This window comes from Macaca nemestrina, chromosome 15 (genome assembly GCF_043159975.1).
Source record: "Macaca nemestrina isolate mMacNem1 chromosome 15, mMacNem.hap1, whole genome shotgun sequence".
NCBI lineage: Eukaryota > Metazoa > Chordata > Mammalia > Primates > Cercopithecidae > Macaca > Macaca nemestrina.
This window is the reverse complement of record NC_092139.1, coordinates 44,298,560-44,319,492: the sequence shown is the minus strand read 5'-3', so window position 1 is coordinate 44,319,492 and position 20,933 is coordinate 44,298,560. Positions and strand designations below refer to the sequence as shown.

Genomic DNA, 20,933 nt, shown 5'->3' with positions numbered 1-20,933 from the left:
CAAAACCTCTGACCTCAGTCTTCTCCCAGGTGGCTCGTGCTCTGACAGCGACCTCACTGAAATCCCTGCAGTGAAGGGTGTCCTCCCATGTGTGTCTGGGTACTGGGAGGAGCGTGTGGGTCGTGCGGCTCAGAAAAAGCATTCATCCATTGCTGGGGAGAGTGCAAAATGCTGCAGCCACTCTGGAAAACAGTTTAGCAAGTTTCCCAAAAAAGTGAAATGTACACTTTCCATATGAGGCAGCAATCCCAATCCTGGATATTTACCTAAGAAAAATTAAAAGGTGTGTTTACACAAAAACCTGCACTCAAATGTACAGCAGCTCTATTCACCGCCAATAAGAAGTGAAACAACGGAAAGATCTCTGGACTGGGGATGGATAAACAAACATCGCTGTATGGACTATCACTCAGCAATAAAAAAGGATCCAACTTTGAAGACACACTACAATGTGAATGAATCACAAATACACAATGCTAAGTGAAAGAAGTCACACTCGAAAGGCTGCATACTGTTTGGTGCCATCCATGGAACATTCTAGAAAAGGCAAAACTATAGGCACAGGAGGAGGGAATGAGGACCAAAGGGCAACATGATTGGACTGGCGGAGTGTGGATATGTTCTGTGTCTTGATCACGGGGGTGATTACATGACTGCATGCGTTTGTCAAAATTCATAGAGCTGTATACCAAAAGCAGCAAATGTTACCATATGCAAATAAGGAAAATAAAACAGCAACAGGTACGCCATGAAAGGTATGAAGACGGATTTTAAAGCTCCTGGCCCTCCTAGCTGCTTTCACTATAATTCCACACTCCCTTTTCCGGTAGGTGGTAACTGAGAGGGCAGAGTGGATTGTTCTAGATTCCCATCACATGCTGCTGCAGTTGGTGAACAGGTGACCATATTCCCTAGTTGGTTCTCAGGCAGTCCCAATTCCTTTTTCTTCAGCTCATTCTCCCTTTTCTCAAGAAGAATATACAGCCTTGGCATTCTTTCTTGTGCTTATTCATTTAATATAAATTTCCCTTTGGTTCCCTCTTCTAATTCTTCACTGAGAAAATGAAAGGCAAATTGTATTGTGTGTATAACATGACTGAAGGGCCATTCAGGACCTCCACTTCCTGCCAAGGGACATCCCAGACTCTGCACCCAAGCAAATAGGGTTGAGAGCATTGCTTTTCTAAGTGTAGTCCTGGACCAGCAGCATCACCATCACCTAGGAACTTGTGATAAATGCAAAATCTCAGGCCTGTCCTAGAACTGTAGAATAGGAATCTATTTTTTAACAAGAGGTCCAGGAGATTCACATGCACATTAAAGTCCAAGAAGTCCTGTTTTAGATTTAAGTGTTCATCTTAGTGACCTGATAATTTATGTTCCCACTAGATGTTGTGGAAAAAACAGGGCCTTCGGTCTCAGTTGATCCTGACCCTTACTCCACTGATTACTAGCTGTGTGTCCTCCATCTAGACGATACTAAGTGAAAAAGTGATGCTAGTTATAGAAGTGTACCACCTTTCTGACCCTCAGTTTTTCTCATCTATAAAATGGAGATATTAATATCAACTTTATAGTGTTACTGTGGGGGTTAAATTATAAAATATAATAAAACAACACTGTACCTGGCCCATAACCTAGGTTTTATATATCTGTTGCCTCATCCCAGCCAGTTAACTTACCCAGCCAATTCAATATTCATCCCATCAATTTACCTAACCAATTCAATACTTGTTGCCAGAACATTGAAGTCAAATCCAGTATCAGGTGAGACGTTTGAAGGAATTAAATGGACTGGGGTAAATGGCCAGAGGAAGAGGCAGATGACTTTGGTAATCGCCTGTTTTGGAGGTATACCAGGTCAGTGACTCTCAAAGTTTGTTCCTTGGAATAGCGTCACTTGGCAACTTGTCAGAAATGTAAACTCTGGAGTCCTACCTCAGACTTACTAAATGGAAACTCCATGATAGAGCCTAGCAATTTATAGTTGAACAAGGCCTCCAGGTGATTCTGATACATGCTAGTGGGACACTGCCAATAACAACAAAAACCTGCATTATCAGCCTTTGTTGAAGACCTGGTATAAACAAGCAATATTTAGAGAAATATTGGAAAGCTAAGCTGTTCCTCCATCTTCTACAAGTAAGGTTAAAGAAAGTGTGGTTAAAGTAAAAAGTCAGGTTTTTTTAAAAACTCAGTATTAAAACACATTGGTGTGTGAAAACATGCCTGGTTTGGTTGTAATGTGCATGGCCAGCAATTTGCCCCTAATTCATCCAACGAATTCATTCAGCAGTTAGTAATAGTGCTCCTGTTATGTGTCAGGCATTGGTCCAGGCTCTACTAATAGAATAAAACCTTCTTAAGTGATGCAACCATCACTAGTAATTGGTTGGTTAATCAAAAATGTGGGTTAAAGGGCCGGGCGCGGTGGCTCAAGCCTGTAATCCCAGCACTTTGGGAGGCCGAGACGGGCGGATCACGAGGTCAGGAGATTGAGACCATCCTGGCTAACAGGGTGAAACCCTGTCTTTACTAAAAAATACAAAAAACCAGCCGGGCGAGGTGGCAGGCGCCTGTAGTCCCAGCTACTCGGGAGGCTGAGGCAGGAGAATGGCGTAAACCCGGGAGGCGGAGCTTGCAGTGAGGCGAGATCCGGTCACTGCATTCCAGCCTGGGAGACAGAGCGAGACTACGTCTCAAAAAAATAAAAAAATAAAAATAAAAATAAAATAAAAATGTGGGTTAAAGATGGCATCATAAAACATGAGACACAAATGTTTTACTTTACTATCAAATGTATAAACAATATGTATTTGCCTATCTTTTGATATAAGACAAAAACTTTAAGTTGCTAGTATTGCAGCTTATCACATCTATAACAAGCTATTTTATTATTTTTAGTCAAATTGGAAAGCTAAAAGACATTTGGAAAACAATTTGAATGCAGAATTCTTCTAGATTATTCAGAATATTTAAATATTATTTTAAAATTGTCTTGGTGACATTCATTGAATAAAAATTCATTTTTAGCTTCTCACATTTATTTTCATCAAGTTACATTTAACTTGGGTTGCATAGGAGCACTATCTTTTTTAAGCACTCATATTCATCAGTTTATGTAATATTGAGCTGAATGATATAATAAGTACAATTGGCATATACAGATTTGGGAACCCTCCCAATTGACTACTGGGAAGTATAACAGCCCATTCCCTCTTTGAAACAGAACTAACTGCATAGGAACACGAGAGCTCAGTCTATTTACTGCAAGAGTTCTCCACGCTGTGGGGAACAGTCAGTATTTATTAAAGAAGGAATGGTGAACATTGGTTAATCCAGTGATTAGGTTAAGTGGAAGTTGGTTATAAGAGTCTTTATCAGGATTGTTTCAGGGGAGCCAACAAATAACTTATTTTTTAAGATAAGTTGGAGCAGACTTGATTATTCCTGTAATAAGGCCACTTTAACTCACATTTCAGCTTGCTTTCTCAAGTGGAGATTATTGAGTTAAGGTTGGCCGGTCTTGGCTATGTTTAGCTCACAGAAGTTTACTACTAACAATGATCATTCATTGAATGCTTGAAAGCTGACATTTGTAGTTGTTTTCTTTAAAATTTTTTACCCATGAAGGCTGTAGTAGTTATCTAATGCCACGATAGTGCTTCATAACAAACCAGCTCCAAACTTGAATTAAAAGAGCCAGTTGTTATTTCTCACAAGTCTATGAGTTGACTGGAAAGTTCTGCTGATCTGGGCCAGTAGGCTGATCTCAGCTGGGCTTGCTCATGTGTCTGCAGTCAGCTGGTAGGTCAGATGGAGGCTGACTGGTCAAAGATGATCTCATCTGGGACTACTAACTTCTCCCTATAACTTTTCATCCTCTGGCCCGTTAGTCCAGCTTGCCCCATGGCAATGATAGAGTCTTCAATCCACCGCCACTTCCCCTCCAAACTGCTTCCTCTGAGCTGTGCTTTGTTGCCATGCCCTCAGTTCAGGGTGCACCATTCTAAGAAGCAGTTGCATTTCCTCTGCATTCCATATATGTAAGACCCAAGGCCACCCAAAATATTTATAATTATATGCTCACACATATGTGAATATCTTTCATAACAAAATGCCAGGAAAAGCTTTGCTTCATCTGAAGGATTAGCTTGTTGATTCTGCATGGAGAATGTTAATCTTGTAGCTGACTCTGTTTTCTTGGTCACTTTGGCTGTCAAGGAGCTCAGCATCCGATTCTCAACTGAAGTAGCCGTCCTTGACCTGCCTGTCACTGATCTTGATCTTCTATCTTCAGTTCCATTTTCCTTGATCTTGATATTTATTCAGTTATATTTTTCTATTGGCTTATATATTTTACCTGAAAGTTGCTGAAAATTATTTAAAAAACTATCTGGTCTATATATACTTAAATAATTATAATTTCCATTATAACACTGAGTTCACAATGGGACAATCAAAGGTGGATTTGATTAGCCAATACTTTTACCCAATGATAGAGTATTGCAATCATTCAGTGGAAAGATCATTTGATAACTTCTACTAACTCTGGAATATTTCTGTTTTTGTGGGTTAGATTAAGGCCTCTTAGACCTTAATGTGCATACGAATCACCTGAGGATCTTGTGAAATTGTAGCTACTGAGTCAAAAGGTGTGGGACAGGGGTCTGATATTGTGGAGTTCTATCAAGCTCCCAGGTGATGCCAATGTTGCTGGTCCTCAGACTGCATTCATAATCGCACAGGTGAAAGTATAATAATAAGACCAAAGCTATGATGACCAGTGCTGTGACATTTAGAATTGATTCACTTGTTTCAGGTAATATGTGTGCAATGGATCCCAGAAAAGTGAGTTCAAAAAGCAGATAAATCTGTGCAAAATGGTCACCCCTGTACTCCAGGTTGTGATCATCCTCAATCAGTGGCATCAACTTCACATTTGTTTAAAAGCTGGCTCCTAGCGGCTCTTTATGTTTACAGACCTGAGTTTCCACCCTACCCATTTATTTTGTGATGGCCTCATAAAGAGTAGATTCCCAGGAAATCACTCAGTTCAACCTCCCATCCAGGAAAGGGAACCTCCCTCTCTCCTGCCACTGACAATGGTCCACAGCAGCCTGTTTGATATCCATAGATGGCAGGGACTCACTATCTCCAAGGGAGCCTCTTCCATTAAGGAATGGCTCTTATGAAAACAAAGTTTGTTGCTGAGTCAAAATCAATTTCCTTGTAACCTCACCCATTAAGCCTATTCTGCCATCTGCAGCATTTCAAGTCTGCTCTCAAGTCAGCCTTCCCCACACTGCAGAGAGCTGCTATGACTCCTTTCTCCTCTTCTCTGGTTAGACCCTCTCAATCCTTCATTTGCTCTGCTTAAAGGTCTGTATTTTTAGACATTTTACCACCTTTTTCTGGGAGTGGCCCAGTTGGTCAATATTCTCTTAAAAAATGGTGCCTAGGCTGTGTGCGGTGGCTCACGCCTGTAATCCCAGCACTTTGGGAGGCCGAGGCAGGTGGATCACAAGGTCAGGAGTTCGAGACCAGCCTGGCCAATATGGTGAAACCCCGTTTCTACTAAAAGTACAAAAATTAGCTGGGTGTGGCGACATGTGCCTGTAATCCCAGCCACTTGGGAGGCTGAAGTGGGAGAATCGCTAAACCCAGGGAGGCGGAGGTTGCAGTGAGCCGAAATCGTGCCACTGCACTCCAGCCTGGGTGACAGAGTGAGACTCGGTCTCAAAAAAAAAAAAAAAAAAAATTGGTGCCTAGTACATACCCCCTAAAATTGAAAGCAGGGTCTTGAATAGATACTTGTACACCCATACCCATGGTCAGAACAGCATTATTCACAATAGCCAAAAGGTAGAAGCAACTCTGGTGTCCATCAATGGATGAATGAATGAATAAGCAAAATGTGGTCTAAAAATACACTAGAATGTTATTTAGCCTCAACAAGGAATTCTGACATATGCTACAACATGGATGAACCTTGACGACACTGTGCTAAGTGAAATAAGCTAGGCATAAATGGACAAATACCATATGATTCCACTTATGAGGTACCTAGGGTAGTCAAATTCATAGAGACAGAAAGTAGAATGGCGATTACCAGGGGCTGGGGGTGGGTGAGGAAGGTAAATGGGTGTTGTTATTTAATGGGCATAGAGTTTCAGTTTTACAAGATGAAAACGTTCTGTAAATTTTTGCACAAAAATGTGAATCTATTGAACACAACAGAATTAAAAATTGGTTCACATGGTGATATTTATGTATATTTTACCACAATTCCAAAAAATCTCCAGCCCAGAGCTGGCCAGACCCCTCTAGATGTGTTAAGTCTAATGCAGAATATGCTGGGGCTATTATTTTTCCTTGACTGCCAACCCCTACATTCCTCAGACTGTGAGCCCTGCCCTTCCTAGTAGCCGCATTACATTACCTGTGTGGTCTATTGAAAACCAACCCCCCAACTGCAACTTCTCTTCACATGAATTTCTGCCAAACTATCCTCAAATAGAATAATTCACTTCTCTAGTTTTCATCTGGCTTTTAAGAAATATTATCACTTCAGTGGAGGAAATAACCATCTTTTGGAAATTAAACTTTCTTCTTTATAGTCATTCTAAGTTTTCTATGTCTTAGCCTTCCTTCCAAAAGCAAAAAGAACCTCTGATATTGCTCTGAAATAATTTCTGAATGATGCTTTTGAAAATCTATGTATCAGTAAACCTGTGTTATGACTAATATCTAAGGATCTAGAAATGTATAGTTGGTACTTGTACCAATATTTCTGTGCTGAAGCTAATATTTCTTCATTTAGTCATCCTTAAGTGCTCTTAGCATAAAGCAATAATAAAAACAACTATTTATCTTCCCAATGGGAAATCAAACATAAGCATTGCAATGATTCACTTTTGATGTTCTTAATAACTTCTAATTTAGAGGAAACCATCAGTACAGAAACCACTGGCTTGAGAACAAAAGTGTCAAATACAGACACAGTCTTATAATTTATTTGGGACCATTAACCTGAACATGAAATATGTAATTCAAAGCTCTATTACTTTCATGTCATTGGCAGGTGCAATCACCTTTCTTTGACTCTCACATTTATGTATGTGAAAATTTGAAATTTTCTCAGATAACTAAATACATTTAGCTCTCCTTTCTCAAGTTCCAGCGACTACTTTATCTTATTTATTTATTTGAGATCTGGAGGCATGCGTTTGGAAAAGCTGAGTGCAAATGAGATGAAAGGTACTCACAGAGAAAACTGTATTGTGGTGGTTTCCAAATACTACCTGCTTCTGGAAGTGTAATTTCCAGAACCTTTCAGGAGATGAAAAGGCTTGTAAGTGCTCAGTCATATTTTGCAATTATAGAAAATTGTTAGTTGCATTTAAATCAGTCGACTGTACAAATGGACCAATTTGGTTAAAAAAAAAAATTCTATCCCAGAATATCTATAGGTTAAGTCATTCAAGTGCCATTCACAAGAACAGACGACTCACTGTATCAGCGCCACAAAAAAGGAGGATTAGTGAATCATTTACAGTTGTTTTGAGAATGCCAATTTAATAGCAACTTACACCCAGCTTTTTTTTTTTTTTTCCCTGAAAAGACTGAACTCTAAGAAAAAAGTACATTTTGTACGTAGGACTTCTCCCACACTCTAGCTTCACAAAGAACATTTGATTTTAACTAAGGAGTAAAATGTAAATATTAGTCCTGTAGTTCCTAGATTTTGCATCTAAGTGTTTAGGCGACTTTCTGTGATTGGTTTGGTAAAGGGCATGTGGACACATAATTCTATTCATCCTGATGGTTTTCCACATAATGACTATAAAACAGGACTGGGGTAGGAAGGGCAAAATCATAACTACTTGGGCTCAAGATAAAACCAAGAAAATGTTTAACACGTGCTCATACAAAATCACTGTTGATAATACAAAAAATTCATAGTTCTGGTTTCAAAAAATTAATCCAGATCTCTTGTGTACATAGGATGAAGCTTTGGGGAAAAAAAAAAAAAAAAAAAAAAAAGCTGGATCTACTCAATTTATGCTTGAATGAGCAAACTTGTGGCCTGGTTGTGGTTGCTGTAACTATACCCTGATTTTTCAGTGTCTGTTACGTATAGGTTGGTGGTTTTTTTTTTTTTCCTTGTAGAATATCTTGTGATGTGATGTGGGAGAATGATGTTGTGCTTCCTTAGAGAGCTGGCTGGACAGAGTTCATGGGAGGCACTAACCTTGTGGGACACGTGAGTTTCATTGGGCTCTACTGGAAAGCGGCAAAAAAATATCATATCCGTGGAACAGGATTTGTGAACCTTTGTTAACGTCTCTGCAATGTTCAAACAAGGAATAAGGAAGATCTTAACGGATATTTTGTATGTGCCTTCTCTACAATTTGAACCTAACTGGAATGAAGAATGGGAGGAAAGAACTACTTTCCTTTCATTCACTCTTAACATCTACACCATCACCATTCCTTCCAAACACACTCTCCACCCAGCAGTGCTGAAGACCAATATTGCCGTGTTGCCCACCATATTCTTGGCACCATACAAAATACCTGGCAACTCAATACCTATCTTCCCCAAGATTTAAGAAGGACAATTTTCAAACATAGAAAAATGTCGAAGAATTTTGCAGTGAGCACCACTGTAACACCTAAATTCTACCATTAAGACTTTACTGACTGGGTACGGTGGCTCATGCCTGTAATCCCAGCACTCTGGGGGGCCAAGGCAGGAGGATCACCCGAGGTCAGGAGTTTGAGAGCAGGCATGGCCAACATGGTGAAACTCCATCTCTACTAAAAATACAAAAATTGGACACGTATGTTGGCGTGTGCCTAATCCCAGCTGCTGGGGAGGCTGAAACAGGAGAATCACCTAAATCCGGGAGGTGGAGATTGCAGTGAGCTGAGATGGTACCACTGCACTCCAGCCTGGGCAACAGAGTGAGAATCTGTCTCAAAAAAAAAAAAAAAAAAAAAAAAAAAAAGATTTTACTATGTTGCTTCAGCATGTATCTACCCACCCAGCCATCCTCTCTCTGATCCCTCTAATTTTGTATGCATTTCAGTATAAGTTGCAGATATCATTCCACTTCCCTGTTAAATGCTTCAACACTCACATAACTGGAGTTGAATATCTGTTCACAATTCTTTCTTTCTCTTTTGAACACCTAATGAAATACGACAATCTTAAATGTACTATTTAATAAATTTTGACAAATGCATACACCTGTGTAGCCCAAACACCTATCAAAAATATGAAACATTACCCCATAATGCCCCCAGAAGAGCCTCAAGCTCATCCCAGTGAGTCTCTACTCCCATCCATCCACCCTCAAAATCACTCTTGTGATCTTTTTTTCACCAGTTTTGCCTGTTCTGGAACTCCATTTAAATAAATTCATACAGGATGTAGTCTTTTGTGTCTAGCTTATTTCACTTAACATAATATTTTTTAGATCATCGATGTTACTGCTTATAATAGCAGTTCACAATAAATATTGATTAGCTTATTTTAACCGCAGTGTTGATTAACCAAGGATTAAGTTGATTAGATGTATTTAAATACAGCTAATATAGCTAGAATATCTCTTATAAAGCCTCTGCGGGTTCAGAATATAGCAATATGTTGTTGACTAGATAAAGGTGGGGCAAGTTTTCTGGGTAAAGAAAAAATGAGGCATCCATCATCTTTTTAGAATTAGAGGAAAAGATATCCAAGGATGATGTTTTGAGCACACAAGACGGGTGAGATAGTAACTGACCACAAGCCTCTCCCCTTCTCTCAGGTGTAGGTATGATAGCTAAAGATGGCATTTTCCACAGGAATGTTTTTCTGGAATATTCATTTACACTTGGAGGCTATACCCCAAAGCAGGATAAGGCTCGACCAAGGGGGAATCTCTGTATTTCAGTTCTTTCAGCAGCAGTTCCTCATTCTCTAAGGAGGGGGGCTGACAACTGGCTTCAAGGAAGCAGAGTACAGAGCTTCCACTCAGTGTCTGTTGTGGTAAACGTGACTGGCTTTTTGGGGGAGTCCCAATTATTTGGAAGAGCCCCAACTGAAAATTTTCAAAAGAATTCTCTAAACCCACAACTGCCTTCTCTAAAAGTGGGTTCCCAGGCTCAGGAAGGTGTGGGACTCTGTGCTGTTTGACATGAAAATTTTGTTTATTAGTGATTTGACATTCATGTTAGGTTTAATCAGGTAGTTTTCACCTCTCAGAATCTATATTTTCTTTCCTATCATTCAAATGGGCTAAATTCACTGGTGGACTCGAGGTGACACCAGCTTGCACGTGGCCCAGACTGCAACTGGTGGCACTTGCAACCTCAGGTAGCCCTTCTAGGTGAAGCCAGGTGGAGATCTAAACACTTCAACTAAAGGTCTGGCTCTGCAGCCTCTTTCCTGAGAGCTGTGTGGGGCACAAGGCACAGAATTAAAACAGGGTCAGACACAGGGAACTCTAAGGAGGGTGCACTTTGAGATCACACCAGCCTTTTTCAGCATCATTTTGCTTTTTTTTTTTTTTGTTTAGATGGAGTCTCGCTCTGTCGCCAGGCTAGAGTGCAGTGGCATGATCTCAGCTCCCTGCAACCTCCTCCTCCCAGGTTGAAGCGATTCTCCTGCCTCAGCCTCCCGAGTAGCTGGGACTACAGGTATGCGCCACCACGCCCAGCTAACTTTTGCATTTGTAGTAGAGATGGGGTTTCACCATGTTGTCCAGGATGGTCTCAATCTCTTGACCTCGTGATCCACTCGCCTCGGCCTCCCAAAGTGCTGGGATTACAGGCGCGACCCACAGCGCAAGGCCCATTTTACTTTTAAACCGTTATTTAGCACCCAAACTCAGGGATACATGGAAGTATAAATTATAACAGGACAGATAAGTGGGGAGACTGATGTTGATGGAAACTTCAGTGAGAAAAGTGTAGATAGGATTACAGTTGACAACTGGATGCCTTGCATTTAGGATAACTGGGAGAAGGGAGGCTGGGACACATTGAAACACCCAGGTTGTTGCTGCCTACCCCACTTGCTAACATGACCAGTCTTAAACCTGCTCTGTTCTTAGAAACCTCCCTTCCAAAACGTGGATTCTCTCGCCAGTGCTCAAGATGGGACACATTAACACTAAGTAAGCACTTTTCTTAGGAGCATTTCTTAGGCTGTTAAAATGCCAAGACTCCTAACCATCCTTGGTAGCTTTGAACCTATGTAAAGAGGTTAGCTGCCCTAGTTTATTCCTCAGAATGATGAGATCTGGCACTGAAAATGTTGTTCATACTGAGCCTCCCATCAAATGCAGTAAGTAGATAACCACAAACACCCACCCTTTTATGCTCATAACTCAGCATGTTGGAAACTATTTTCCCTTGACCTATTGCCAGCCCATCACGCCCCATACTCAGAACTCAAGCCCCAAACCGGCCGCTGAACAGTCACGCTTTTCTGCAGGACATACCCAATGTTAGGGCCAAAACTTTGTCCACCCTTCAAAGGAAGTCGATGTTTCCATATAATGGCCCCCTCAAATGCAACAGCAAGCCCGTTGGGAGAGGGGTTGGCAGAGGCTACGGCCAGCCCATGGGCTTTCTTCGACCTTGATTATGACCGGGAGTGTAGATGTTAATTGCCAGGCTTGCCTCAAGGTGGAAAACAGTATCGGTTTCCACTGCCACCCCAGAGAAGGCAAGTTCCGCGGCTGGCGGTGGTGGGGACACGGTCCCTTCCAGGCCCCTTGCCACCCAGAGAGCAGCTCGGAGGCCGCCTACAGGTGCAATACCGGCACTGCGGCCGGGGCGGCGGGCCGGGGAGGGCTTCCAAGCCCACCAGCATCTCCGCAGGCCCTTCCCAAAGCCTGAACACGGCCCCGGCGTGCCCACCGCCTTCTACCCCCGGTTTCCCTGCGCCTCTGCCCCGGCGCGGTTTGGAAAGGAAGCTGGGAGCCCTCCCAGGCTCCGCAGACTCGGATTTGGGAGGGAGTGGGGCGCGGCCGAGGCTTCCCCTCGAATCTGCGGCAAGCCTGGCTCCAGGAAAGTTTTTCAAAGTTCCCAGCAGCGTCTGCCCAGGTCGCCTCCGCGGGGCGAGCAGACGGCGGCAAGCGCGCCAGCCTAGCCGCCGCCTCTGCCGCCAGCAGAGCGCTCTGGGCGGCTCGCTCGCGGGAAGCGGGCCGAACTCCCGGCGGGCAGGCAGGCCCTCCTCCCGGGGCAAAAGCCGCAGCTGACGCAGGCGGCTCGGAAGGCGGAAGCTGCCCCGCTCCGACCGTTCCGCCAGCGCCGCGGCGCCTACACCTGGGGCCCCGACGCGCGGGCAAAGGCTCCCGGTCCCGGGCGCCCGAGGGGGCGGTCCCCGCTGGGGGCCTCCACGCGTCCCTAAGCAACCATCCCTTCCAAGTACCTCCCCGCACTCTCCCTTCCCTCCTGGCCCGAAGCTCCCGAGAACAGGGGTTGCTGTGGGGCCCCGGTATTTCTTTGCCGCCCTAAGCATCCCCGAGCCCCCAACCCCTTCCAAGATCCTCCCCGCACTACCCCCTCCCCAGCAACGTGAAGGGGAGGGGCGTGTCCTGGGTGAGCACGCCCTCTCATGAATATTAATAAGGGCGCATGCGCCCTGCCCGGCGTGCTGGGTAGAGGTGGCCAGCCCGGGCCGCGGCTGCCAGACGGGCTCTCCGGGTCCCTCTCCGAGAGCCGGGCGGGCACGCGTCATTGTGTTACCTGCGGCCGGCCCGCGAGCTAGGCTGGGTTTTTTTTTTTCTACCCTCCCTCCCCCTTTTTCCATGCAGCTGATCTGAAAGGGAATAAAAGGCTGCGCATAATCATAATAATAAAAGAAGGGGAGCGCGAGAGAAGGAAAGAAAGCCGGGAGGTGGAAGAGGAGGGGGAGCGTCTCAAAGAAGCGATCAGAATAATAAAAGGAGGCCGGGCTCTTTGCCTTCTGGAAAGGGCCGCTCTTGAAAGGGCTTTTGAAAAGTGGTGTTGTTTTCCAGTCGTGCATGCTCCAATCGGCGGAGTATATTAGAGCCGGGACGCGGCGGCCGCAGGGGCAGCGGCGACTGCAGCACCGGCGGCAGCACCAGCGCGAACAGCAGCGGCGGCGTCCCGAGTGCCCGCGGCGCGCGGCGCAGCGATGCGGTCCCCACGGACGCGCGGCCGGCCCGGGCGCCCCCTAAGCCTCCTGCTCGCCCTGCTCTGTGCCCTGCGAGCCAAGGTAGGAGCCCCTCTCCGGGCCTTGCTCCCAGCCATCCTTTCCCTCCCCTCGCGGCGCCCTGGGCGGTTGAGCCCCGCGAGCAGGCTCGGCAGCCCTCGAGCGCCCGATTCCTCGCCCCTGCGCCGGAGCGGCTGCACCTGGGCTGAGCGCGCCAACTCCCGGGAGCCCCGGCCTCCTGAGGGTGACCCCTCCAGGCCGGGCAGGGGCGCGTTCGCTCCGCTCTTGCCCCCCGGGCAGTCGTCGTCGTCGGATTTCTTCCGCACTCGTGCATTTTTTTTTTTTTTTTTGCCCCGGAATCATATTGAGTCCTTGAACCTAGTTTTGCAAAATTATTTTCACTCGGCGCGGAGGGCTCGTCGGGGCGGGGAGTGGGAGGGAGTCGCCACCTCTATACTCGAAGAAAACAGCTTTCTCCGGCGCTGACCTTCCTCCTTCCCTCGCCGGCAGGTGTGTGGGGCCTCGGGTCAGTTCGAGTTGGAGATCCTGTCCATGCAGAACGTGAACGGGGAGCTGCAGAACGGGAACTGCTGCGGTGGCGCCCGGAACCCGGGAGACCGCAAGTGCACCCGCGACGAGTGTGACACATACTTCAAAGTGTGCCTCAAGGAGTATCAGTCCCGCGTCACGGCCGGGGGACCCTGCAGCTTCGGCTCAGGGTCCACGCCTGTCATCGGGGGCAACACCTTCAACCTCAAGGCCAGCCGCGGCAACGACCGCAACCGCATCGTGCTGCCTTTCAGTTTCGCCTGGCCGGTGAGTGACGACTCGGGAAGGAGGCCAGGCGGAGACTCACACCCGCGCCTGGCCGAGCTCTGCTATCCCCTGCTAGAGGGATTTAAAGGGCTTTGGCTTGAAACTCGGCGCTAACGGGGGAAATCTCTAGGGGTGGCGGTTGGGGGAGCCGGGACACTATAGTTAGATCTCGACCGGGGTAGTCGAGATGGGTCCCATTCCTGCTGCTGTTTGCTTAGTACACAAAAGTGGGGATCCCAGAGGGGTTATGGGACCAGGCTCCTAGGAAGGCCGGTGTAAACTTGCAACTTGAAGTTCCCGGAGTAACCCTCCCGGCCCCAAGCCAAGAGGTCGTTGTAGCTGATCTCTTTTCTTAACTAATTAAACCTGGTGCGCCGTGGAAGGCGACTCGGCGCAGTTCTGGCCTGCGAACGCCGTCCAAATTGGCAACCTCCCCTTTCCCGTGAACGGCCAGGAGGGCGGGTGTGTCCTTCCTGGAGGGTGTGGGGGAGTCCGTTTCCCGCTGCTCCCCGGGAGATTTTAGTGTGTGCGGGGGCGCTCTCCGGGCTTGGCTCAGGGGCCGGGGGCGGCCGCCGCAGGAGGAGGTTCTTGGGGCCCTCACAGGAGCTGTAGACCCGGGAACCCCCGCCCGCTGCCGGCCCCTTCCTGCCCCCGCCCCCGAGTGGTGTAGCTCTTGTGGCCTCACTTCCAGCGGTTCCCGGGCTCTGGAACAGCTGTGTTTGCAGACTTCCCCGGGAAGGGCGGGTGCACGGCCCCCGCAAGCCTTCGGGGGCCGTGCCAAGGCCTGGAAGGGGTGGTCTTCTGGAGGTAGTGCCTGCGGGTGCAAGTGATAGACCCTCATCCTCCACCCCATTCCGCCCCCAAAGCAGCTCGAGGCCCCGGGCCCAGCTGGCAGATCCTGCAACGAGGCCCTTGCAACATCCCAAAATGGGTGGAAGGAAGATGGGTGCGATTGCAGAAGGGGAGGAAAGGGAAATGTTGGGGGTGTGCCCTCTGCCTGGCTCCCGCTGTCCAGGAGGCATGACTCATTGCCAAGACTGGGGTTTGGCCTAGCCTGTGCTGGGAGGGTGGGTGGTGAGAGGGGGAGCTCGGTGCCCCAGAGGATTGCTTACCACCACGTGCTCTAATGGGGTGCACTCTGCTGCCTCCTGTCCGCCAGCTTTGGCTGTGATTCTGGGAGGAGACGAGAGAGGGGAGAGTATCAGGCTGTGACTGTGTATGAAGCTTGGGGTGGCTCTTAAAATCCACGTTTACAGGAGCTGGCATTATAAGGTGCCCTCCGCTGTGGGTGAGATAAGACACTTATCAAAAACTGCCATGAAAAAGGGTTTATAAAAAAAAAATTAAAACCAACACTACTGTATGTGAAGCTCTCTTGAGGTCCAAGGACTGCTTCTGTTGTAGGATTTCATTTTTACCAAGAGTATTTATCTTGTTTGTTAATCCCCTATTAGGGAGAACTTTAAGCTAAAGAGCCTGGCTACCTTTAAATCTGGCTGGGCCCAAGCTGACTGTGAATACTCAGTGCCCTTGAACGTGTGTTTGAAGTTTAGGGGGAAGGGGCCTGCAGGTGGTTCCACCCTCCTGCCGGAGGATCTGTCTGGAGCCCCTCGCTTTTCACAAGACCATAAAAGGAATCTTATTAGTGATGTGGAAAAGCAGCAGCCTGGCTGAGGCTCATTTTGGAGAGTAGGGTCAGAGGGATGGCTAGCATGAAAACAAGGAGGCTTGCTCTCTAGGCTGGCCAAGGAAAAGTGACCTAGAAGGTGCGTCTGTCCCCTTTTGACACTTGGTCAGCGAGTGCTCAATGGAAAAGGAGCGGAAATAGTGTGGGAGGGCAGGAGAAGCGATTGATTTGCATTTGCTGGTGCTCTTCTGTGGTTTCAGGCCCCACGGGTCACCAACCATGAAATAGACTCTCCGCTTTTCTCGAATGGGGGAAGACCGATGGGGCAACACTGAGAATGTGGTTCTTTTGAAGTTGGGACAAACACATGTATCACAAGTCTCCACCCTCATGCCCCAAAAAGGCCTGTGAAACATAAGCTTTACTTCTCAAGAGAAATTGGAGTTTAGGTGTGTTTGTTTTTCTGTATGTGGTTGGAGAAACGGCACAGTCCATAACTTTCAAGAATGATTCCAGGCTGAGTATAAACGTAACTGAAACACTTAAGTAGCTGAGCAAGTATTTAAGTAGAGAGCACAGCTTCATTCAGTTTGGGAATTAACTATGTCTTTTAAAACTGATTTCCTTGAATAGGAAATAAATGAACTCAGTACAGAATTCAAGAGATAACAAGAAAAGGATATATGGTTAAAAACAAAGCAAAACTCCAAACCACTTTCGTCTCCCAACCCCTAGCAGGCACAATTACCATTTGCATGAGTCCTCCCAAATTTGCTGACGCTGGGTGTCAGCAAAGGGTGCAGGGGTAGGTCAGTGTAGAAGGTCATGTAATTCATGCCCTTTGTTTGGAATTATGACCCCATCCAAGCAACTGTTCATGTTCTAGAGAGGACGAGGAGGAAACCATTTGGTCAGATATGATATACAGTCCACGTTCTGATGTGCATGTGAAAGGCTTTGTAGAGGCGGCCCTTCCTGCCATATATCATATCTAAGTATGTCCCACTTGGTGTCCACTGCCCCGGCTCTGGTCTTGGCGTAGCTTTTCACCACTGGCTTCTAATTCTCATACTGTTGCTGCTCCAAGGGGCTTAACTTGCAGCAACTATCTGGATTAATGATTCTCAAGTTGGGGGACCAAGTGATAAGAACATTATTGTGGGAAGTAATTGGGCTTAACAGGAAATAATTTAGGAATGACCACTTATAAATCACTGAAACGATTAATTTGTACCTCCCAAAATTCGTGCTAAATCCCAGTAGTGCCTGCTTATTAAAAATGCATTAGTGTAATTACCACTACTCATCCCCAAAACCTTTTTGGGAACTTCAGAACCCCAGTTAGCTGTATTGCTACATTGGCCCCAGAGTGAAATGAATCTAGAGAAATGTTAGGGGAAGCAATTGCGGTATCTGGCTTATTAGCCTCACATTTAAATTCCATTGATCCTATTAAAAGACTTGCTGAGATCAACTTAATTGTTTTTTAGGAAAATCCAATGAAACATTCTTCTGTGTGAGGGATGCCAGCTTTGGCCCCCTTCATACTTCAGGCCTGAATGACCAGTTGCCATGATGCTAATCACAGAATGTAATCGACAGGCCCTTACTTTTATGCCTTTTGCTGTCTTTCCCAGTCCCTGAGCTTCTCTAGATATGGTGTGGGCACATGGAGGGCGCAACGATGGGGTTCTGATTTGACCAGCCTCCTTTCTGCAGCCAGGATTTACATCCCGCCCATGTGGTCAGCATGTATACAAAGAAAGAGCATGTGTGTATGTATGTGCTCAGAGCAAGGGACTTTCTGCATGTGGAGAAATGCCTTTTGCTGTAAGAAGTCTACCTCAAACCAAAGGGATGAAGTGATGTGTCTGTGTTGCAACACTGGGCTTGGGGAAAAGTGAAATTGTGCTTGCTTGGAAAGAGCTGTGCTAAGTATCTGCAGAATAGCTGCTCCAAAAATGGAATCTTTATTCCAGGTACTTGGTTTCTAATATTTCTTTTTTCTCTTGCAGGTGTAACCTTCTGTGTTTTCTTCCTCCTTGTTGTCTTGTTTCTTAGCAACTTATTCAAACCTCCTGTACTTACATGAATTTGCAACCCACCAGTTCCACACCCATCATTCTATAGGGACTTAAGATGTTTTTAGAAAACAGTGCAACTTTTGGCGTGGAGGCTTTTGGGGGAGTTGAGTGGGTAAAAAGGAGAGTCAGCAGCAACTTACAGGCATGCAAGCTCCCAGAAAATCAGCAATCTAAATGCTGCTCAAAATCTTCACACCAAATAGTGGTGCCTTTGGGGACCTTTTAGATAGAAGGCATGTGGGAAGTTTAACATGGAAAAAAAATTTACTTAAAAAAAAAAAAAAACAGTGTCAAGGCAACAAGGGGCCTTCAGAGTTCCTGATCTGAAAACAGGAATGTGAACAGAGGCCTTGGCTGGATTCATATCATCCACTGGCCCTATTGTAGATGGGCCAGGAGTTGGTCCCAATGTCCGGCTTTCAAGGTTAGTGACAGTGTAAGAATGCATGATCTCTGGATGTGCATACAATTAGCTAGCATTGTAATCCACAAATGCAAATGTTCCTGCAAATTCTTCCATGGCAAACTTCTGGAGGCATGTTGCTCTTCCACCTACCCCCATCCTTCAAGCTTAGGATCTAGGCTGCTGAGAGAAGTGACTCTTGGCTTCAGCTTTTAAATACATACATATATACAATATATAAAAACTTAGTCTTTTCTTCCAACTGTTGGAAGATACATTGGGATGAATGGGAAGTGGTGATTCTAGAATTGTGGTGGAAATGGAGGGGGGTCCTGGGTTCAGAAAAATCCCAACTTTACTTTGGTGCATGGCACCAGCTGGCTGTGTTGTGACTTCTATGCTGATTTCTGATTACCGCGTGGACCACAGCAGCCCCATGGCTGCTGGTATTTTTTTTTTTTTTTTTTTATGGTGCCAGTGACATCTATCATTGGTGCAGTGCGTGTGCTGGGAAGAAATTCCGCAAGGTGGCTCCCAGTAGTTAAAGGAGTACGTAAATAGTCAAACATGCAGAGTCCTCTACCAGCTCAACCCAGTTTTTATGCGCTTTTGGTAAATAAATAGAAAGGCTTCTTGTTCAGGCTTGCTCTGTGTGAACCAGACCGTTGTGCTTGGCTGGCTTCTCGGTATTCTATCTATTAACCTCGCCACCCTTTTGTAACTGGTGCATTTAATTATCAGTGGGATGCTTTTCAAACAGGTAAGGGTAATGATGGGAAAGGGGGTGGGGATGTCTCATTGAGAGTCTCAAATCTGGATATGAGCTTTGGGGCCCCTTGGTGAGCCTTTGAGGTGGGCTTTGATGAGAAAATCACCCTTTGTAACCAGATCGGACTCTATTGACATGTCAAGCCCTACAGACTTGATTGCTTTCTGTGTCTGAAGTCTTAGCCTAGATGCTATAGGATAGTTGTCCTTTCTTATCTCACCTTCCCGAAAACCACTGGCATGGTGTGCATGAGTACGTGTGAGTGTGCCCACACATGGACTCCCTGCAACCTTTTCTGCTTAATATGTTTTGTGATTGGAATATTTTATACTCTGGCCACCCAGACACAGGCAGGACAATAGAGTTGGCCGAATTGACTGAAATGAGGATTATGGAGAATAATGGGGCCTCTCCAAAAATAATGCTAATACAGGACAAGCGACAGGAAGCAACAGTTGAGTCAGCAGAGCGCAGGGCCCCTGACGATCCCCGGGAGCCGACTGACTGTGCACAATGGCCGCGTTGGCACGTCGGGCATTCCCAGGATGTGCGTGCCGCCGGCAGGCCTGCCTGTCGCTGCAGCCTGGGGTTTTGGACGCCGCACGCGTGCCGTTTGGATGGCGGTTTATTTGTGTCCGTCAGCTTGGCAGGAGGGGAGGCAGCCGCTTCTCAGGGCTTGGTTTGGCTGTCACTGTTGCCAGGAAAAGGAAGCTCCCAGCTGCCAACACAATTACCTTTGTTTCTTACATCCCCCCTTCTTAATGTGGCAATTAAGTGCTTACCGCTCTGCCCAGTGCCAAGGTAACCGCCATGGAGTGGGACAGGGCAGAGAACACAACCTTGGCACAGCAGCCTAAGTGTGGAGGGCGGGAGGAGGTGCAGGGGCCCCAGCCTTGGCGGAGGGGGAGCCTGGTGGCCCTTGGATGCCCTGGGACTTTGATGCCAGGACTCTCCTCTAGGTAGAATTCCATGGAAATCTTCCAAAAAGCAATTCTGAAGGCTGACCGTTCCTCTTTGATGCCATACCAGAATGGGAACCAGCTGCCAGTTTGCCACATTTCCTTGGGCTTGGAGCTGGGAAGGGGCTGAGGTGACTCAGTTGCAAATCCAGACTGAAGATCTGTTTGCTACCCCTCCCTCCTGTGTGGCCCCCACAGTATTGTTCTGGAAAACATAAGGAAAAAAGATGAAAGCCAGGTGACTCCTCAGCAGAATCTTAGTTCTGTAGTCTGAAACCAAGAAAAAACCCAGGTATTTGCTTTTTTTGTTGCTGTTTTGCTGTATAAACAAGTTTGAACACTTGCCTTTCCAAGCCCTCCTGGGATGGAGGACTCAGCCTCTAGTGGGGGTCAGAGTTGCAGTGGCTGCTTGTATGTGACTTTGGCATAGTGGATTTGCTGCTCTGTGGCCTCGTCCCTGCTTTGACGGCATGAGGTGTGTGTGCGTGGTCTGGTATCTCAGTGCCTGGGTGTATGTTCAGGGATGTACAGAGGTCAAGTGTGGGCCTGGGAAAAAGTAAAGTTCTCTAGCAACTAATAATCATTGTTAAATTATCTTGATTGCTGATCGATCTATAGTGTGGGGATGGAGTGGGAGGTTGAGTGCCTGCTAATAGGAGCCTTGGAGGGAATCCTTTTTCTCTGTAGGGCTGGGTAGGAGGAATCCTCCTGCCCCAGGAGATCCTAATCCCTTCCCTGAAACAGGCAGGAAAAAAAGTCCAGCCTTCGTTGCCGTCACTGTAGCTCCCTGCCTTCACCCTGTCTCTGCCTCTGAGAAAGAAGGCAGTTCATGGAAAATCACAGAGCCAGGCATGTAGGGCCGTGTGCAATTCTTTTCTCTCCAGGTGGGGTGATGTTGGTCAGCAACTTCTGAGGTTTTCCCAGTTCTGGCGAGGATGAGCCTGGTAGACCGCTTGGTCTTCCAAGTTCTTGTGCAAGCCCTAAGGATGCCTTCCTCCTTGAGTATTAAACCGAGTTAGTACTGCCATGCCAGCTCAGTCCCGGCACCTTCCCTTGCAGTGGGATTTGTGGGTACTATGTGTTTAGCGCTTGTGCAAGTCT

The 20,933-nt window shown here is 46.5% G+C and overlaps 1 protein-coding gene across 2 annotated transcripts in view; it reads left to right on the top strand.

Annotated features, from left to right (window-relative positions):
- Positions 1-12,676: 12,676 nt before the first annotated feature.
- LOC105481518 (jagged canonical Notch ligand 1) overlaps positions 12,677-20,933 on the top strand; it is a 35,984-nt gene continuing 27,727 nt past the window's right edge. Inside the window, exons 1-2 of one of the 2 annotated variants that reach the window (XM_011741149.2) lie at positions 12,677-13,237; positions 13,685-13,990. In XM_011741149.2, coding sequence (XP_011739451.1) covers positions 13,157-13,237; positions 13,685-13,990 — 387 coding nt within the window. In that variant the 5' untranslated portion in view covers positions 12,677-13,156. The remainder of the gene's footprint in view (positions 13,238-13,684; positions 13,991-20,933) is intronic. The other variant, XM_011741148.3, reaches the window with a different exon arrangement.